The 19,147-nt window shown below is 40.7% G+C and overlaps 1 protein-coding gene across 6 annotated transcripts in view; it reads left to right on the top strand.

Annotated features, from left to right (window-relative positions):
• ppp2r5eb (protein phosphatase 2, regulatory subunit B', epsilon isoform b) overlaps positions 1-19,147 on the top strand; it is a 71,365-nt gene that overhangs the window by 1,588 nt on the left and 50,630 nt on the right. For 2 of the 6 annotated variants that reach the window (XM_085767956.1, XM_085767953.1), the window contains exon 2: positions 13,153-13,313. In XM_085767956.1, the coding sequence (XP_085624082.1) occupies positions 13,157-13,313 (157 nt within the window). In that variant the 5' untranslated portion in view covers positions 13,153-13,156. Of the gene's footprint in view, positions 1-4,537; positions 4,791-13,149; positions 13,314-19,147 lie in introns of those variants that run through there. The other 4 variants (XM_085767954.1, XM_085767952.1, XM_085767950.1 and 1 more) reach the window with 3 other exon arrangements.

Genomic DNA, 19,147 nt, shown 5'->3' with positions numbered 1-19,147 from the left:
GAGTGCTTTCTAAGCGTTTTGCCCCTAAAATTTGAGACAGTTCAAGTCCATTTTCATCTGCTTGCACATGTGCAACCACAGGGCTCAAGACTGACTTTTTATACTATCATCACAGTGGTCCCTAACCTTAAAATTTACTAAAACCTACTTTTCATCCATGATCCTCATACAAACATGGGCCTGACACCTGTAGTGACAGATCCCAGAAGGCTGCTAACAAGTTTCACCAGTGTTAAGAACAACCCCCCCCCTCAAAAATCCCAGCAAATTTACAGGTTGCACATGCACAAGTAGATGAAAAATGTTCTTGTCTTGCACTGTGTCAGATTTTATAGGGGCAGTCTGGAGGCCTGACCCAGTACATCTGCTGGGTTTTGGTGAAACCTGGAAGTGGCGACTCAAAGTATCTGCAAATCTGTCATTACAGGTGTCAGGTTGATGTGTGTGAGGATCATGAATGAAAAGGAAATGTGAATATTTGCTTTACAAGTTGATTTACAGTGTTTGCCCTCTACATTTTCCTGTTTGTGCTCCTAAAATGTTTAAGTTAGGGGGGGCCACTGTGAACTTAGAGAGCCTGGAGCCTTGGCCTGAGCAGATCACAGTAGATAACATAACATCATACTGCATTAATGCATTGTCAAGGGATATAATCTTTATCATGCTATTTGGGTTAGGTGGTGGTGGCTTAGTGGCTGATCTCTCCAGGCAGAGCTGATGATGATGATGATGGTGGTGGTGGTGATGGTGATAGCAGCAGGACGGTCGGTTGTCGAGGGCAGGTTTGCTTTAAAAAGTAAAATGCTGATGTTTGTTTTTAATCCTCATGGTGCTTTGGGGTAAAAAGGCTTTGTGAATCTGGCCTGAGACAAGTTTAGCTTCTCCTGTCAAGTGAAGCCAACTGTCAAATGTGTGGTGGTGATAATCCGATATGAACTTTGACTGGCTGAGCACTAAGATACTGTGTGTGTATGTGTGTGTGATAGTGTTGTGGTACTCTAGACCAGACTTGAACCTCATATTCAAGGTCTTGGTCTTGTCTCGGTTTCGTTTAAGATGGACTTTTTTCTTTTTTGCAGTGACAAATGTCTCTCTGTGTCTCTGTCTCACTTTGGTTTCTGTGATTTTCATTCAACAAGTTCCAGATAATTCAAACAGTTGTACTAAAGAAGTATCTGCTTGTGTTAAACCATGTGAACAACTTGGTGTCACCAGTGTCGACAGTGGGAGGAGACTTCTGTTCTTCTGTTCAATACAAACTTTGTTTACATTAAATATGATTTAGATTTTACATCATATCATCTTTTCTTTTTTTTATCAGAGGAGGAATAATGTAAATATCAAGGCACATGATTATTATGAGGACTGGGACTGAATACAGTGATGGTCTTGAACACGGTTTCACATTGGTTTGGTTTCGGACTTGACTCAGTTTCGGTTTAGGTGGACTTGACTACAATACTAGTGTGTGACCGACTCGAATCTCTAACTATGCCACAGGACTGTCATGTTTTTATTTCATTTTTGTTTTTGTGTGTGTGTGTGTGTGTGTTGGCCACCATTGTGTCAGCATGTATATACAACCACGGTGGCCTCTAATGACACTGTATTGACATGATGGGATTGAGAGTGAGAGGTGCGTTATACAACACAGAGGTGAGGTGAAGGACTAATGGTATGTGACTTCATCTAAAGACTTTTTAACTTTTACTTGCTCTGTCAGGTGTGTGTGGGTGACACTAGCAGCGCGGTGCCAGAGGCCAGGCCAGGTGTGGCGTCGTCAGTTAATGCACATGTGACGAGTTGACTGTATTATTTATTGCAAAGGTGTGCTGCTTGCTTACGGTACCTCTGTAACTTTTTCTTTTAACGTCGCAGCAGTTTGAGTCCCAGGTCCAGCCCCGGGTTGAGATAGAGAGACACAGCTCAACATCCAAAGTCTCCTGTGTTTATGGTGACGCCGGCCGGAGCAGCAGCAGCAGCAGCGAGCGACTGCCTACTTCTTATCAGCTCTGTATGACTCTGTATGAGTGTGTGTGTGTGTGTGTGTGTGTGTGTTGGAAAAAAGTTGCTGAGTTCATTTGTTCTTGACTGTGAACAGCGTAATTATCCCTTGAATGAATCACACCAATTAGACGTGCTGTCAGATTGCAGCATTCAGTCAAAAGTGAAACGAGATTCATACTGATGTAATTAGCGGTGGGACCTCGTATCCATTTATCAGTGAGTCTGAGAGATTGATATGTTAAAAAAAACAAAAGAAAACCCTTTTCTTTTGTTACGTGTAAATAGTTTCTAGCTGTGATGTGATAAACTTGGAGGCTTGGCTCTGGCTGCAACGCTGAAACAGTTCTCAGGACATTTAAGTTTCTTGTGACAACAGATGTTGAGTGTTTCTTTACTTGATGGCTCAGGAACAGTTAGATAACAAAAACTAAAAATTTGCATGGCAATATTTTTGTTGTTGTTGAAAACTTTTTATTCATTTTATGCTAAAAAGAAAAACTAAATAACATAAAAAAATGTAGAAAACATACGGACAATACATGGCAGTTCATGTGTATTCACATTTCATTCAGGTGAAGCATAAATAGTATATACTATTGAATGTACATTCATAAAAAAATAAAAAACTTAAAAAATGACAATAATTTTAATTGGCAATCAGTTTGTATTCACAAACATTTCTGCACAAATTGCAATTAATTCAACACAGTTGTCAGTCAGCTGTGTTGAATTGTAATGTTGAAATGTTGAAAGTCAGCTTTTCTAATTTGAATATTTGCTGTTCGTTTAGTCTTATAATAATAGAAAATTACCGGTAAATGTTATTAATATATACATTTTGACTTGTTATTTCACAAAAGTTTCCATAGTTTTTAACAGTTTTCTAATATTTTATGACCAAACAATGAATGGCCTCAGTTTGATTACAGTTATGATGATTGTTATGGTACAGTCTGATAATGATACGTTTATAACTGATGTCCTAGTTAAAGGTGGTGTCGATGTTCTGGACATTATCACACTATGAGCCGTCTCTTGTTTTTATATATTCCTTATTTAAATTTATGGTGAAGGATATGAGAATTTACATTAATTAGATTGATTAGAATTTATTGCAGAACAGATGACTCATGTTGCGTCAGCTCCAACAGCCACAGCTAACAGACACTGTAAGTTGATCATCAGAAACATATTGAATTTATGAATGATTTTACATTGTTTCAGTATCTTTCAGTATATCAAATAAGATATAATTATTTTATTCATCTATATCTATATTTTTCTGTTTATTTTACTGTTGCCTGGACAAAAGACATTTAAAGACGCTGCCAATTTTTTATTTTTTATTTTTTTACCAACTGCTAACATTTTACACACCAAATGTTTGGTGGGTGAATGAATGAAATAAGAATAAACACGGTTAGTTGCAGCTATAATATGACAATTTTAGGGACAATGAGCTCCTTTAGCTTTAATTATTAAGTTGTGATGATGGGATATAAGACTGAAACATCTGCAGAGATGTTGTGCTGCTTTGTGCCTTAAATGTTGCGTTCATGGTTCAGCGTGATGTACGGTAATCCTCTGAACCGATGTCATTGTGTCTTGGGTTAAAGTGAAATCGAGAGTGAACAGTTCGTCCATAATATTTTGTTTTGTGATCAAATGTTTTATTAGAGTTTGAGAGGCATCTTCATACATTCAACAGCTCAGTAGCCGTCAAACATGTTAAAACACTAAACAACACAAAGGACCAGTGGAGTATAGGAGGGATAGATGTAAATTAAAGACCCCCTAAACCAAAAATGCCCCTTTTGAAATTATTAACATGTCAATTTAGTGTGTGGGCTCTGCTACAAGGCATTTTAGGAGCAAAATTGCAAATCCACGGCGCCATAACTGAGCATTTTAGACTTGAAAATGCAAGTTTCAAAACCAGAGTCTGAAAAAACTCTCATTTGTTGTTCACTGTGATGTGATCTACTTACACGGCTAGATGTTCAAACATGTTATCATTAGTTGCCGTGGCCCAGAGGTTCAGTCTACGCCTTGAATGCAGATTTTTCAATGAGGGAGAAATAGTAGACCTGTTTTTAGCCTATGTGGGAGCTTTTTTAAACAACTTTTTTGTGGGAAAGCAATTTTAATAAAAAAAAAACAGTCATAGCAGAGCATTTTTACAAATTTTAAAATGCCTCTTTAGGGGGATTTTAAAATACGTTTGTCTGTAACATTCACATCCTGATGTTGAGTCGTTTTTAGACTTTTCCTCCTCCTGTTCATGTTTGTGTGCATCTCTCTTCAGCTGCTTTTCGCGCTGCCCGGCCGCTGCCTGTGTTGACTTCCTGTTGAACAGCAGCTCCCTCCCTCCCTCCTCTTCCTCCCTTTCTGTTGCTTGCTGTGCCCCCTCCTCTCCTCTCCTCCCTCTCCTCTCCTCTCCTCTCTCTCCTTCCTCCTTGTTCTTTTAATCCCTCCTTCCCTCCCTCCCTCCCTCCCTCTCTCTCTGTCATCTGCTCTCTTATGTAAGAGCCATGGGCGGGGAGAGAATGGCTTTGGAGCTTGGGTGCCGTTGAACGCCTGACCACCCGCCTGTGTCGTCCTGCTGCTCTGCTCTGCTCTGCTCTGTGTTGTTGTTACGGCGACGGTGACGGCGGTGACGGTGACAGCTGTGCAACTCTGGAGTGTTTTCGCCATTAGCCGGCAAAGTCAGGGAGGAGAGCGGACAGGAAGTGAAGTGAGGGACTGATGGTTGTACATGGGGAGAGCAGCGCCCCGTTGCACAGGTAGGTGATTGAAGCCCAGCGGGAGGGAGAGTTGTCGCTCTGTGGATCGTTGCCGTTGGTGATGATGGTGATGATGATGTCGAAGCCGGTTCCTCGGCGACTTCACTCGACTCCACACACAGATGTTTGATAAATGCAGCAGAGCTGGTTTGATCGGCGCTGAATGAAGCAGACTTGGCTGGATGAAGTCATCGCTGGCAGAGGGAGAAGTTGCATTAGGGCTGTAGTGAGTGTGTGTGTGTGTGTGTGTGTGTGTGTGCGTGCGTGCGTGAGTTTGAGTGTGTGTGTGTATTTAAAACGCGGCTTCCTTAGGTAAAAGTCAAATCAATTATTAATCTGCTCATTATTCTCTTTGCTAAATCCATTAAAGGCCGTTATAATTCCTCCAGCCTGCTGCCCTTTGAATGTCTGGCTTTGTCTGGGCCGACCGTCCAAAGACATTCATTCATCATTCATTCATTTTTTTACTTTTAATTTAATTATCTGTCCAAAAAAGAAATGCACATTTGATTTTCCAGCATATGAAGAATGGCCTTAAATTAGTCAGACGAACAGTTTAAAACCCAAAGATGTGATAAAGAAAAGCATTGAGCCGTTTGAACCCAGCGGTTTCAGCTCCGTTATGTCGCCGTCTTGTCGTCTTGAGCTTTTTGGGGGAAAAGCTCCTCCCAGAAAAGAGTTGAGTGAAACATTGGACGGCAGCTGTTGCTCCAAATCAGCATCACTGTAACTCTTGTAATTGTGGATTCGGAACTGATTATAGGAATATTTAAGAAAAAAAAAGAAAACCCTGAGGTGTCAAAGTGTGTGTACGTCAGAGCTGCTGCTTTAAGCCTTTAGTTACCCGAGTTAATCTCAGAGTGAAGGTGATTTCAGACGCCTTGGCTCCGTGTTTCCTCTCTGCAGCAGCAGCAGCAGCAGCAGGACACTGAGCAGGTGTTGAGGTGTCAATTTGCAGGTTTTTGTTGTTGCTGTTGTTGCTGTTGTTGTTGTTGTTGTTGTTGTTCAGAGGCTCAGATGCTGCTGGGAACTCACTTTGTATAACATTTGAATAGTCCTGTGTCTGAGTTTGAAAGGCAAAACATGGCATTACATTTAAATATTCATTCATGTACTGTAGCTTAGGTGTCCAGCTGCAGCCACTGTTTATTTTTTTCATTTTAGGGCTGCAAGTGATAGGGCTGTCAATCTTCCCCCCAAATCAGGTTCGAATTTCTAACCCATCTTATGTTAAATATTCGACTAACATTCGAATTTTTAATATGTTTTTTTTTTTTTAACCTCATTATAGAGGGGGGGGGGGCAGCGATGACGGTGGCGACGACACAGCAGAACGCAGAACAATCCTGCATAGGAGCTGTCCATGGTTACTTCACCAAAAGTCTCTTGAAGTGTTAAACAAAGAGAACTATGGACTGTGGAAGTTTGAAGAGCAAAAATACAGAAGTTATCTTGACGTGAACCGTATGTTGCGGTGTAAAAAAAAAAAAGAGGATCGTTGATTCGGTGGAAACGCGGCTTCACAGGCGGGGGCTGCGGGGTTAGGGCACAGAGTAGTGGTGCAACAGATCACAGCTGATCCGTGATCAGCACACAAGTGGTCCGTGGATCGATGGACACATACGCGCACCGTGGCGGCCGAATGAACAGGCAATTAAAAAAAAAAACTCTGCTGTTATATTTGAAGCTGCAGCTTTACCTTGTGCACAACAACAACTGCATTTTGTTTTATCAACATGTGTACTACTCCGAACGTCGCGACGCACCACGTTAATTTGCCTCGTTACGGAAGGCAAATGTTCGAACATCAGTTTCCACCTTCGAATGTTCTCATTTTGACTAACATTCGAATTGTATTCGAATAGCGAAGTTCGTTCTGACAGCCCTAATTCCTACACATTATACCTTTAAACAATTGATCGATTAGTTGTTTGGTCAAAAAAGTCTTTAAAAACGTCAATCATTGTTTCTCAAACCACAAGACGACGTCCTCAAATGTCTTGTTTTGTGCACGAACCAAAGAGAGACTCAGTTTATTGTCATAAAGGAACAAAGAAACCAGAAATACTCACATTTAAGAAGCGGAAATCAGAGAATTTGGACTTTTTTTCTTATTCAGTTATCAAAATATTTATTTAATCTTAATTTAATAATCGATTATTGTGCGATTAATCGATTTAATTGTTGCAGCTCTGTTGTATTTGCCTCTGCCCGGTGCAGCGGGACTGTCAGATTTGCTGGTGGCGAGTTAGTAACCTGCCAAACTGGCTGCAGGAGATCCAGACTCAGCAGCAGCAGCAGCCACAGATAAGACAGATCAGAGATCAGCTGGAGGTGTTTTCCCACCGCGGTGTTGGTGTCGGTGGTTGTGACGACGCTGATGCCCGACAGAAGGCGTTTTACACAGACGGATCATTAACAGCTGCGTGGCTCAGAAACACAGGACCATGAATGATGTTGACAGTTTGTTCTCAGGGCGCCGGCACATGTGGATCTGCTTCTCTGGGGCAAAGATGGAGTAAAAGTTGACTTACATCATTATAACTTCGACACAAGAGTCAGTCTATTAGTCTATTAGTTCACAGACTTGGAATAAATTGATTTTTATGTTATTTATGAAAGAAAGGTACGACACAAGGTCATGTTTTCCAACCAGGCGTGCACTGTAAAGCTGCAACAAGTAGTCGATGAATTGATTTGGTGATAGGCAGGAAAAAAAGCAAATTATCCACTGATTTGATCTGTATTTTTCCAACTCTTTAAAAAAAATAATACTTGAAATGTTTTAGGAAACGTTTTCCAAGCTGTGCCTCCTCTGAACAGGCTGGTCTGGTCTGATCAGATGTGTCACCTCCGCTCAGCGAATCCACAGTCGCACGGTTTGAAATTGATCATGCAAAAAGAAGTGGAAGGCACGTCGAAGGGAAATCCTGCAGAAATAAATCGGAGTCAGAACAGATGCAGAGGAGCAGTGAAATGTTAAAGGGATAGTTCAACATTTTGGCAAATTGGCCCATTGCCATAATGAGATAATAAAACAACGTTACCACACAGAGTTGTTTTAGAGGGAAATTCAGAGACTGCTTGATGAAAAACTGTCCCTGAAGGCAACATGCATCAGCGGTTTTGCATGAATTTCCCTCTAAAACAACTCTGTGTGGTAACGTTGTGTTATTATCTCATAGCGTGGTGAATGTGCAGCTCACAACTTGTCCACCAGAGCGTTGTGGAGTTGTTGGATTGTGTATTTGATGAGTTTGATGAGGGAAACCCAGAAATCCCATAATGAGCCTCCGTAGCATAGCTCTGAGCAGCTCACGGCTCTGCTCCGCCGTTCTAAAAACAGCTCTGCACCGACAATTAAAGGTAAAATTGCCAAAATGTTGAACTATCCCTTTAATGGACGAGTCAGTGTGGACTAACTTGTGTTGTAATGTTTCACAGAGACGTGATGATTTATAATCAGAACGTCTTTGTCTTTGTTGTTGTACATTTTCCTCTTCACCTGCTATTAATATTATTTTCCCAATTTAAATTAGTTTTCAGTTCCTCTTTCCTGACCGTGCATCGAGCAGCTTTTGATAGGAAACAGAATATAATATAACACGCTGGCTGACGTCAAACCAAATTGACAGTTTTTTTTCTTTTTTTCTTTTGTCTTAACGAGAGGAAATGATGACAGTTTATAAACTCTCCTTATTAATCACAGTTGTCTCTTTTGATTATGATTTTCCTCCACTTAGTCACGTTTGCATCAACACTCTTGACAGTCTCCCACCACACAAGGCCGCGCTGCTTCTGTCGCTGCTGCTGCTGCTGCTTCTCCTGCAGCCGTGATTCATGGTTAAAGGGATAGTAGCATTTTTTTTAAAGTGGGGTTGTATGATCTACAAATAGCCCCTAAGTACTTTAATTGCAGTAGAAGACTCTCTGCACTCCTCCTGTTAGCAACGCCAGCCCATAATAGCCCTGCCCAGAGATTTACAACATACATTGTTGTGAATGGACCCAAAGAAACGGCCTATTTTCGTGGCCTAAAAGAGGTTTTACCTGAAAGAAAATACACAGTTCCATTGTTCGCTATAATATAATTTTTTCCAGCCCTTCAAAGTGCAGGAAAAACGCTGTTTTTATTTGGACCTAACCAACTCACGTATCCCTCCGCCCAGGGTTAGCGCCCGTCGATCAGCAGTTGGTTCGGTCCAAATAAAAACTGTGTTTTTCCTGCACTTTGAAGGGCTGGAAAAAATTATATTATAGCGAACAATGGAACTGTGTATTTTTTTTCAGGTAAAACCTCTTTTAGGCCGTGAAAATAGACCGTTTCTTTGGGTCTGTTCACAACACTGTATGTTGTAAATCTCTGGGCAGGGCTATTATGGGCTGGCGTTGCTAACGGGAGGAGTGCAGAGAGTCTTCTACTGCAATTAAAGTACTTAGGGGCTATTTGTAGATCATACAACCCCACTTTAAAAAAAATGCTACTATCCCTTTAAAGTGCAGCACAGTGTGTATGATGACGGACGATCAGCTGTGCACGCTCGGAGAGTTTGTAAACGGCTTCTTCTCCGTCCGTATCCTCAGGCAGCATCGTCATGTTTGTGAGTGTGTGTGTGTGTGAGTGTGTGTCCTCTTGTCCGACGTACTGTACAACGGCCTGCGTGACTTTGACACAGCGTTACAGATGCAGAACAGCCTGCAGCGACACATTCACGTTTTTATTATCATTATTATCATTATTATTATTACGTAATGGTCTTTTTTCTCGTGTCGTCTTCATGGCGTCTTCCTCCGTCCTTCTTGTAAGTCTAGACGCAAAAATGTGCAGAGTTAATGACACAGATCAGAGAATAAATAGATTGACGTGGGAATTACTGGACTGTGACTCCACAGATTAACTCCATTATACTGTGGTTTGATTGATTTGTGAAGGTTGATAATGACACCAGTGTTTTAATAACATCAGTGTTCATGTTCATTTAAAGGGAGAAGATACTTAGTTAAACTACCAGAGGATCAATTATCTCAGACGTTCATCTACTCCTCCTCCTCCTCCTCCTCCTCAGTGAATCCTTATTACTTGGTGATCATTGACTTTTCATCTCGTGCCACCAACAGGTCAATACCAGAGTTTATAAAGGGACACCAGCAGCCGCTGTGTTAAATAAACACTGTGTTGCTCTGATTGTTCATTATTATTATTATTTGGGATAGATTAGAGCAGCACTCCCCTATTCACACACTTAACATTGATCATCACAGTAATAATAAACGCAAGAAGTGCAATCCAAAAATAAGGGGGAAAATCATGAGCTCCAATCGCAAACGTACAGGTTTATAACTCGAAAACTCTCTGCTGTTTCCTCTTCCTTCTTCTTTCCTTCTGCCTTTTTATTCGTTGGTTTATTTATGAACGCAAAACTCTTGAAACATGCTCTCTGACTGGCTGGATTTTCCCTTCGGGCTGCCGTACAAACATGGCGGCGCAAGATGACGACACTCTCTAAAGCAAGACCCTTGCTACATGTATACGTATATAAAATAATAATTATAAGGCTATGAAAATCAAATGAATGTTATTTTATAGCGATTATTCACTTATACAGATATATTCATGGGTAGTAGATTCAGATTTTGCCAATAAACCTTGACAATTATTACACACTGGACCTTTAAAGCTTTTAAACATAATGCACACATTTAGTTTAGTTCCTCGGCTGCTGGTCCCAAGGTCATGAAAGGACTCGTTTGGTCCGGACTTTAGGCTTTGAGCTTGTATTTTGGTTGCGAGTGGCCATCAATAATACGTTTTTATTTTTTATTTTTTGTCCTTTACATATGTTTGTGCTTTTGGTTTTTATTGTGTTGTGGTATCTTGTGTTGTATGTTGTGATTTGTGCCAGCGGAAGGCAGTGATCTTGTGTTGCTTTTTTTGACGAGCTGGTCTTATTGTCGCAAAATGAAAATTTAAATTGAAAAAAAGGGGAAAAAAAGACCTGAAATTCAGTCTGAACCAAACTAGACCGTGGTTCGCTACGTGGAAACGAGCTAATCTGAGCAGAGCTTTGGTGCCTTTGCGACTACGTCATACGCACGTCTGTTTGTTTACCAACCAATCGGTGTCCAGTGTAGAGAGACGCAGCAACGTAGGTGATGAGGACAGGACGTCAACATGTCATAGACAAAAAGTTCTTTGGTGTGAAACCAGAACCAACCGAATCAGATGGAGACAAATGGAGCAGAAACACCTTGAACCTGAGTTCACGCTTTTAAAGGGATACTTCACCCAAAATTGATAATTCACCAATCATACCTCCAAACTGCTCGTCTGTACTGACCCAAGTGTCCTGAAGCCGCCACAGGAAAAAGTTGTTGGGAAAACATTAATGTGATCTCTGTTTTTATCCTTGTTGTAGCAGTAGCTCCCAGTGGCTGCACCAGATTTGCTGCGAGATGTTCTTCCGTGTTTACATCAAACATTCAATAGTTTACAACGACGAACGAAAATCTCGCAGCAAATCTCAAACATCAACAGAGCCACCGGTGAGTAGAAAATGAGTAGAAAATGAGAGAAGTATCGATTTTGGGGTGAAATAGCCCTTTAAATCCTGTCAACACTGAGAAACTAATGCATGTGAAACCAGCCTCTAGTCAAGATGTTTTTAAAACACGTCTTAAAACACTTTTATTTCTTGGGTTTTAACACAGTTTGAAACCAGAACACTTCAGCTTTTATGTTCTTATTTATGTTGTGTTTTTATGTCTGTGTAAAGCACTGTAGTTTTTAAATGAGCTCTATAGATAAAACAGATTGGATTGGATTGAGATCAGCAGCAGGTTAACAGCATCAGACTAAACTTTACTTTCTTCTGGATGTGAAACTGAAGCAGCTTCTGAGTCGAACGCCACCGTCGCCACGGCGGCCGCGTCCTCGTCCTTTGTGTCTCGTCTCCTGATGCTGTTTCTTTGTGCAAAGAAAATCTTCACCTTTATATGTTTCCTCTCCTGGGTGTGGTGCTGCACGACGACGGTAGTTTTAGCAGCCGGTGCTATGCAGAGGAGAAGTGTGTGTGTGTGTGTGTGTGTGTGTGGCGGTTTGTGTTTGTGTTGTTACCAGACATTTTTTTTCTTTTTTTTTTGGCATGTAATCAGCAGCGAACACATCGCAGCGGACGTTTCCTCAGCTTCCTCCCACTGTGGCGACGGCCTCGCAGCCGCACAGCCAGCTCCATTGTTGTGGGTAGACGCTGGTGTTTTTGTGTGTGTGTGTGTGTGTATATATGTGTGTGTGTGTGTGTGTGTGTGAATGTGACGGTCCGTTGGCAGGTAGGACGGTTGTGTATTTGTGTATTTGTGGACTGTAACGAGGTCCGTGCTGAGGCCTCAATAGTCTCCCGTGCTGGGAAAACCAGGCCGTCTGCTTTGGCTGCACAGGTTTGTTGTGAGGCTAATAAAAGGCTGCGGGGGGGGTCGATGAGAGGGGGGGGGGGCTGATACAGAGTCAGAGGGGAGGTTGTTTGTTTGCTTTCTTTTTATTATGTTTCTTTATTTATCTATTTATTTAGCCTCCAGGAGCTCGCTGAGTCGCTGCCCAGAGAATCAAATGCAGCTGGGAATGAAAAAAATAATAATAATTGGGCTTAAATCATGAAAACATAATAAGCTTTGATTGATTTTCATGCACCCATCTTCTGATATGATAAGAGTGATCGCCTTCAATCAATGTCTTGTGATTTTAAAAGCTGAAATCAAATAGAAATGTTGTTTCTTTTTTGCTTTTTTGCTTGTTTTAATCTGAAATGTAACTTTACAAATGTTTTGTGTGAAACTCCCAGAAGTCTGTAAGACTGGTTTAATCTATTATTTATTTCTTTTTCCAAAGTGTCCTTTTATTGGCAATCTTCTGTAGCCCTATAGGATTGAAAATTAAGAAAGAAAAGTTGTAGAAACGAGGTATAAATGAACCAATGAATGGTGAAGAATTAAAAAAGTAACAGCCAATAAAAGTTGGTTACTTTCCCTTCAAAATAAAAGCCACTTTTTAAGTTTTAGTTTCTCAGTCTATTGGTTCATTTATAAATTTTAACCTCGTATTTGTTTTTTTTTAAATGAATACATGCCTCAGTCTCCAGTTTAAACATGTTAAACAACAAATTAATAATAAAACAGATATTTTTTACCTTTATTTTTGAAAGACCAGCTGTATTTCTGTGGAGATGTCAGTATCTTTTGTTTGTGTGTGTGTGTGTGGTTAATAACTCTGCCCTCAGTGAACTGAGAGCTCTTCTACATGCATGTCTAATGTGATTGTGTTAACCCCCCTCCTGTCCTCCCCCCCTCCCCGTGTGTTTTCTCCCAGCAGGGCTATGTCCTCGGCAGCCACCACATCTCCATCTGTGGACAAAGTGGACGGATTTTCACGGAAGTCTGTCAGGAAGGCTAAGCAGAAGCGGTCGCAGAGTTCGTCCCAGTTCCGCTCTCAGGGCAAACCCATAGAGCTCACGCCCTTGCCCCTGCTCAAGGGTAAGAAACACACAGAGAGAGAGAGTGTGTATCTGTGTGTGTGTGTGTGTGTGTGTGGTCAGGTTGGAGTTGTGTAACCTGAGCTGAAATCCACCTGTAGATGTTGTTGTTTCACATTCAGTCTGTTGTGTTATGATGGATCGCATCACATAAGCCCGCTGATGTTATAACACCATAATCTGGATGAATGAATTTGAATCTGAATTTGAATTTAAATGAATGAATGAATGAATGAATGAATGAATGAACGCAGCTTTATCTCATCCAGCTGTGTGCAGATGCAGAAGTCCACTAGATGTATTGACTGTAGTGTAGGAGGCTCATTCATGGTGCCTTCACTGCCTTACACCAACACAAACACGCTAACAGTCATTTTTCTGTAGTGAACTGCACTGTTTACTCCTCTTGTTTGTTCTTGTCGCTTTTCCTTTTGCACAACTGAACAACTGTGTGAGTGCGAATATGAGCCGGTGACGATCAAAGTGTCTGGACGAGTGTTTACTCCAGATGATTTAAACAATAGCGGTTGTTAATCGCTCCGACTTCCCGTCTCGATTCGATTCAATTACAGTCAACTTCTCTTTTATTTAGTTAGACCTCAAAGCGCCTTCAATTTGTGTGGGGGTAGTTGTCCAGATTACCGTTTTTATTTCTGTTTTAGATGTAGTCTTTCACAGTCAAAAAACAAAAACATAGTTTGAGGTTTTTTTTCTCCTACAGAACAAAGAAGCAGCTTTGCAACTTTAAATTTAACACAACAAAATCATTTTGTCATGTTATCGAGCCTGAAGCTAAAGCTGACAGGAACAAAAACAAAACTGAATTGGTAGGAATTTAAATGTTAGTGTGTCATTAGCTTAAAATAAACTTAAACATCTGTTGTAGATGATAAATAATCACTGAAATAATTCAAACATTTCCCCTGGGGGATTAATAATTGGCCACATATTAATAGATACTTAAACTATTTGGTTTATTTAAATAGTAATGTTATTATATTTTGACTATATTTGATTTTTACACATTCATAGTGTTGTGTGTGAAATTAATTTCTGTATAATAATTGTGATGATTGTCATACCGTGATTAATTCTGGCAGAAAAACCTACAGTTGTGGCATCTTTATTAGTTTATACGTGGACCTACAGGAGTGTCTTCGTCTTAATCCTCCAGATTTTCAAACTTTTCAAACTCTCGCCTCGTCTTCCCCTTTTACCCTCTGGTTTGTGTTTTAACATGTAAACCACGCGCTGCGAGGTTGTGTTAGTTTGTTAGTCTGCTTTCTGTCTGTCCGTTCGTCCGTCCGTCTCTCTCTGGGCAGAACCTCCCGTCATGAAAGTTTGATGGACTCTGCTAACCTCAACACTGACTTGGTTATTTTTTCCTGCCTCGTTCAGTCTGGTTGGATTTTCTCTGCTCCGTCTGAGAACTGACGATGTTTTTAATGCCGCTCGTCTGTGTATATGAAGTGTGTATATGAGGTGTGTGTCTTCATAACGATCACATAGTGCAGCTCATCTGGATCTTTAATCCTCTGATTTCCAGTTCATGTCATAAACTCGACGCATCGTGTTGATATTTAACCTTTTACGGCCTCTGCAGCTCCGCAAGGTCACGTTGATTAGATGTATTTATTAGTCGCTATAGGTTAATGAATGATTGTGAATCTAAAAACACGTGTTTATTATTAAAAACCTGCAGGCAGATGATTGTCACACAGGTTTTTTTATGTGACACTTTATAATTAAAAGTGTGTGAACAGTACACCAGCAGATAGTTTGACGTCGTCATCGTGATACGGTATTGACTCCTGGTTTCTCTTGGTGAGGGAGTGTCGCCGCTCCGTGTCCTGATCAAAGTGCATGAAGCTATGAGCGGTATGCAGCAGCAGCAGCAGCAGCAGCAGCAGCAGCAGCGGAGAGCGGGCCGCTGTCCTACGCACTCAAACGCCTCTTCACGTCTCACCTGTGCAAACATGGCGGCGCTGCGGCGTGGTGCGGAGGAATGCAGCCAGACAGAAACCTGCAGCAGCACCAACACCTGTCACACAGGCTGGAAACCACAGGACACGTCTGTTCTGATTATACCTCAGCGTTTCTCTACAATAATACAAGATGTAGATGGTAGCGTTAGCTTTAAAGGGATGTTTCAACATTTTGGCAAATTCTCCTATTGCCATAATCCCTATAGTCATAGCAGTAGGTTCGTTACCTTTAAAGCCCCGGTGTGTAACTTATTTGGCTTTTTATTAGCAAAAATCAAATATTTCTTTCATAAATCCGTATTTCACTGAAGTGGAATCACACCCTAGGGGTGGGCGATATGGCAAAAATATCATATCACGATTTTTTTTAAATGAAGTCACAATTTCGATTTCATCACGATCTTAAATCGAAAAAAGAAAAACAGACAATTTAGGCCAAAGAACCTTTCTGAACAGATTTTAATCTAAATTGTTGCAGTTTTGCCAACATGTGCAAACAACGTAAACATAGTAAAAGGTAAACAACAACACTCTGATAAAGTGGACTCTTGTAACATAAAAGGTAGCTTCAATAAACATGAAAGTAAAATATCAACGAAGACGTTACTGTTTGTTTTATTCAACACAGTCATTTTAACAGGATTTTAAGTATCAAAACACTAAATAGCTGATTGAAAAGGGTCAAATAAAAATACAAACTAAAGTAACTGTTGTTATCTCTTTTAGCAAACTTTGCAAATGTCCTTTGTTTGCGCTTTGCAGCATAGAACTGCAGTTTATAGAATGAGCCCCAGACGATCCTACGATCTCTGCACTTTGGCAGATCGTCTACACGCTCTAATCCTTCACCATCTAATATCGCCATATCGCCCACCCCTATCACACCCACATACAAATGAAAGCTTTCTGGTTCCTTAGAATGAGTTGTTACAAGTCGTTACAAATACATAAGTGGGCGACGCACCGAACCGAGGCGGCCATGTTGCATCGTGACCGTAGGTAACCACGGAAACTGAGCGGAGCTGTGGGCTCGGCCTGTTAAAACTGTCACCACTGTGTAGTGTGAGGAAGGACGGAGGCACTGGTGTTGCATTCAGGTGCAGTCAGGCAGACGGCCGTCGACTTGGCAAACCAACCGGATGTCATTTTACTCCACCAGAGAAAGACGGCAAAACAATACCACATCACCATGACAACATATTGTCACATTGCCTGTATTGTTTTGGACACTTATTTACATAGACGCTTGTTTATCCTGTTACATGCAGCGTCTGTTGTCTGTCTGACGTCTGCCCGATTTCACGTGAATGCAACATCAAGAATACGTTCAGATATGCAACCGCACCGCTAGATGGGGGGAATTCCTACACATTATATCTTTTAAGAATCTTTATGATTAATTAATTGTGGCATTTAATACTGCAATTAATTGTGAAAACAAGTAATCGTGACTTCACTTCATGGCTTTTTTAACTGCATACCTGAACGTCAGGTCACATATCTCACATCATTGTCTTGTTAACTCTGTAGCTCCGCAGCTGTTTGGCACAAACACATCGACGGAGAACGTGAGAGTGAGTTTATTGTTTTAAGGAGAGTTTCTCCAAACCACACCCAGAGTTTTATCAACCTCCTCCTTTGTGTGTGGTTTTATTCGCATCTGATAATCTGACTTTTATTTCCTTTTAAACCTTTAGCACAATCTCTAAACGTGGAACGAGACTCACAAATCTCTAACAAATAGATCGACTGTGCACTTATCCCTGTGATTAATAGCAGACATTACTCCAGCAGGTCGTCTCACCTACTTACACACTACAATAGTATAATAGTTGTGTAATTGTACGCTGGGGTTGTGAGCAGTAATTACCGTGTGTGTGTGTGTGTGTGTTTCTGTGTGTGTAAAACAACACACTCAGTTCTGCTTCTTGGTTATTTTTATGGTTGTACTGTAATTCGCTGCTTCACTCTCACACACTCGCTTCACGTTCACATTTCACACTCACACTGCTCCACACATTTCTCACCTCCGCAGTGCAAATCACAGTCTCCAGCCGCTCCGGGACCACTGATCCAGATCCAGATCCAGATCCAGATCCACTGATTACTCGTGTTTGTGTTTTTGAGTGAAGCAGCGGCTCCTTTTACAGCAGAATTAGAAACCCAGTGGATAACGTGTGTTGTTGCTGTGCGTTCCTGTGGAGATTTGTTTATTTGTTTATTATACAGATCCCCATTAGCTGCAGCAAAGCCACAGCTATTCTTCCTGGGGTCCAACAGTATCAAATATACAGTTGAAAACACAAAACATAAACATTATAAAAATTAAAAACAAAAAAACAAGTGAGCGATATGCTTCACCTAACAAAACAAAAACAGAATAAGTGTTTACATTTCTTAACTGTGCTTCATTCATTCTTTGTTATATTAATTGTTCACATACTAATCCTATTACCTACATTTCTACATATCATATATGTATACTGTACATCATTACACATCACACATCATACTTGTATATACATTCATTCTACAGAATATACATTATAATAACACATATATCATATATCCATCGAAATATACTCCATATATAAATATACCATGTTGTCTTACTTTGATAAATGCTGTTTTATTAATATTTTGAATTTCTTTGTGTTCGTGGTGAGTTTGATATTTTTCGGCAGTGAATTCCATTCTTTCATACCTCTATACAACACCGTACGCTTGTTGGCGTTAGATCTTGCTTTAGGTGATGTAAAGTTTCCTACAGCTGCATGTCTGCTGATATATTTATGACTCTCTGCACTAAAAGCGAGGTTTTTAAACAAGATAACAGGAGATGCTCTAACACAGAGCTGCTGCTGCTGCTGCTGCTGATAAACACTTGTTAAAGCCACTGATGATGAAGTGCATCACTGAGGTGTCCATGCTTATTGACTCTGTTTAGGGGGAAGCATCACTTACAGTAATTACACTGTATATCATCGCACAAAAACAACCAGAACACACAGATTATCATGACATATCTGGACTGTATCAAGATACGAACATTGAGTTTAGTTTAGTTTAGTTTAAGTTGCTGCTTCTGTATTTTGTTAACCTGTATGATGTTGTTCGTTACCTTTAATTGTCGGTGCAAGCTGTTTTTAGAACGGCGGAGCAGAGCCGTGAGCTGCTCAGAGCTACGCTACGGAGGCTCATTATGGGATTTCTTGGTTTCCCTCATCAAACTCATCAAATACACAATCCAACAACTCCACAACGCTCTGGTGGACAAGTTGTGAGCTGCACATTCACCACGCTATGAGATAATAACACAACGTTACCACACAGAGTTGTTTTAGAGGCAACGTGCATCAGTGGTTTTGCATGAATTTACCTCTAAAACAACTCCGTGTGGTAACGTTCTGTTATGGTGCATCCCCTAATAATCTGCAGGACACATTTTGGTACCTGAGATGTATTTATTGTTTGATATTATTTAGCCCTAATCACTACTTTTTTATATATTTTGCAAGCTGCTGAAGAAACACAGCTGTTCAGTGTGTGTGTGTGTTGTGTGTGTGTGTGTGTGTGTTTGAAGCACTGAGACAATCAACAACTGGTTGATTAGTTTCCATGTTTATCATCTCTAATCGACTGCAGGTGCATCCAGACATAAACACCGTGCAAAAACTAGGTTTGTTGTTAGATTAATGCTTAATGATGATTGTTATTATTATGTTAGAAAATGAGAATATTGTTTTATACAGAGACTTTGCCTCGGGAGTAGTTGAACATTTTGGGGGAGAGTGTGTTAGTTAGTTAGCTGGATGCAGAAGCACCTTGTTGTATTTCAGAGGTTCAGGAT

This window comes from Trachurus japonicus, chromosome 22 (assembly GCF_045865225.1).
Source record: "Trachurus japonicus isolate A0001 chromosome 22, Traja_1.0".
Taxonomy (NCBI): Eukaryota; Metazoa; Chordata; class Actinopteri; order Carangiformes; family Carangidae; genus Trachurus; species Trachurus japonicus.
Note: the sequence above shows the minus strand (reverse complement) of the source record. Positions and strands in the feature narration are given on the sequence as shown.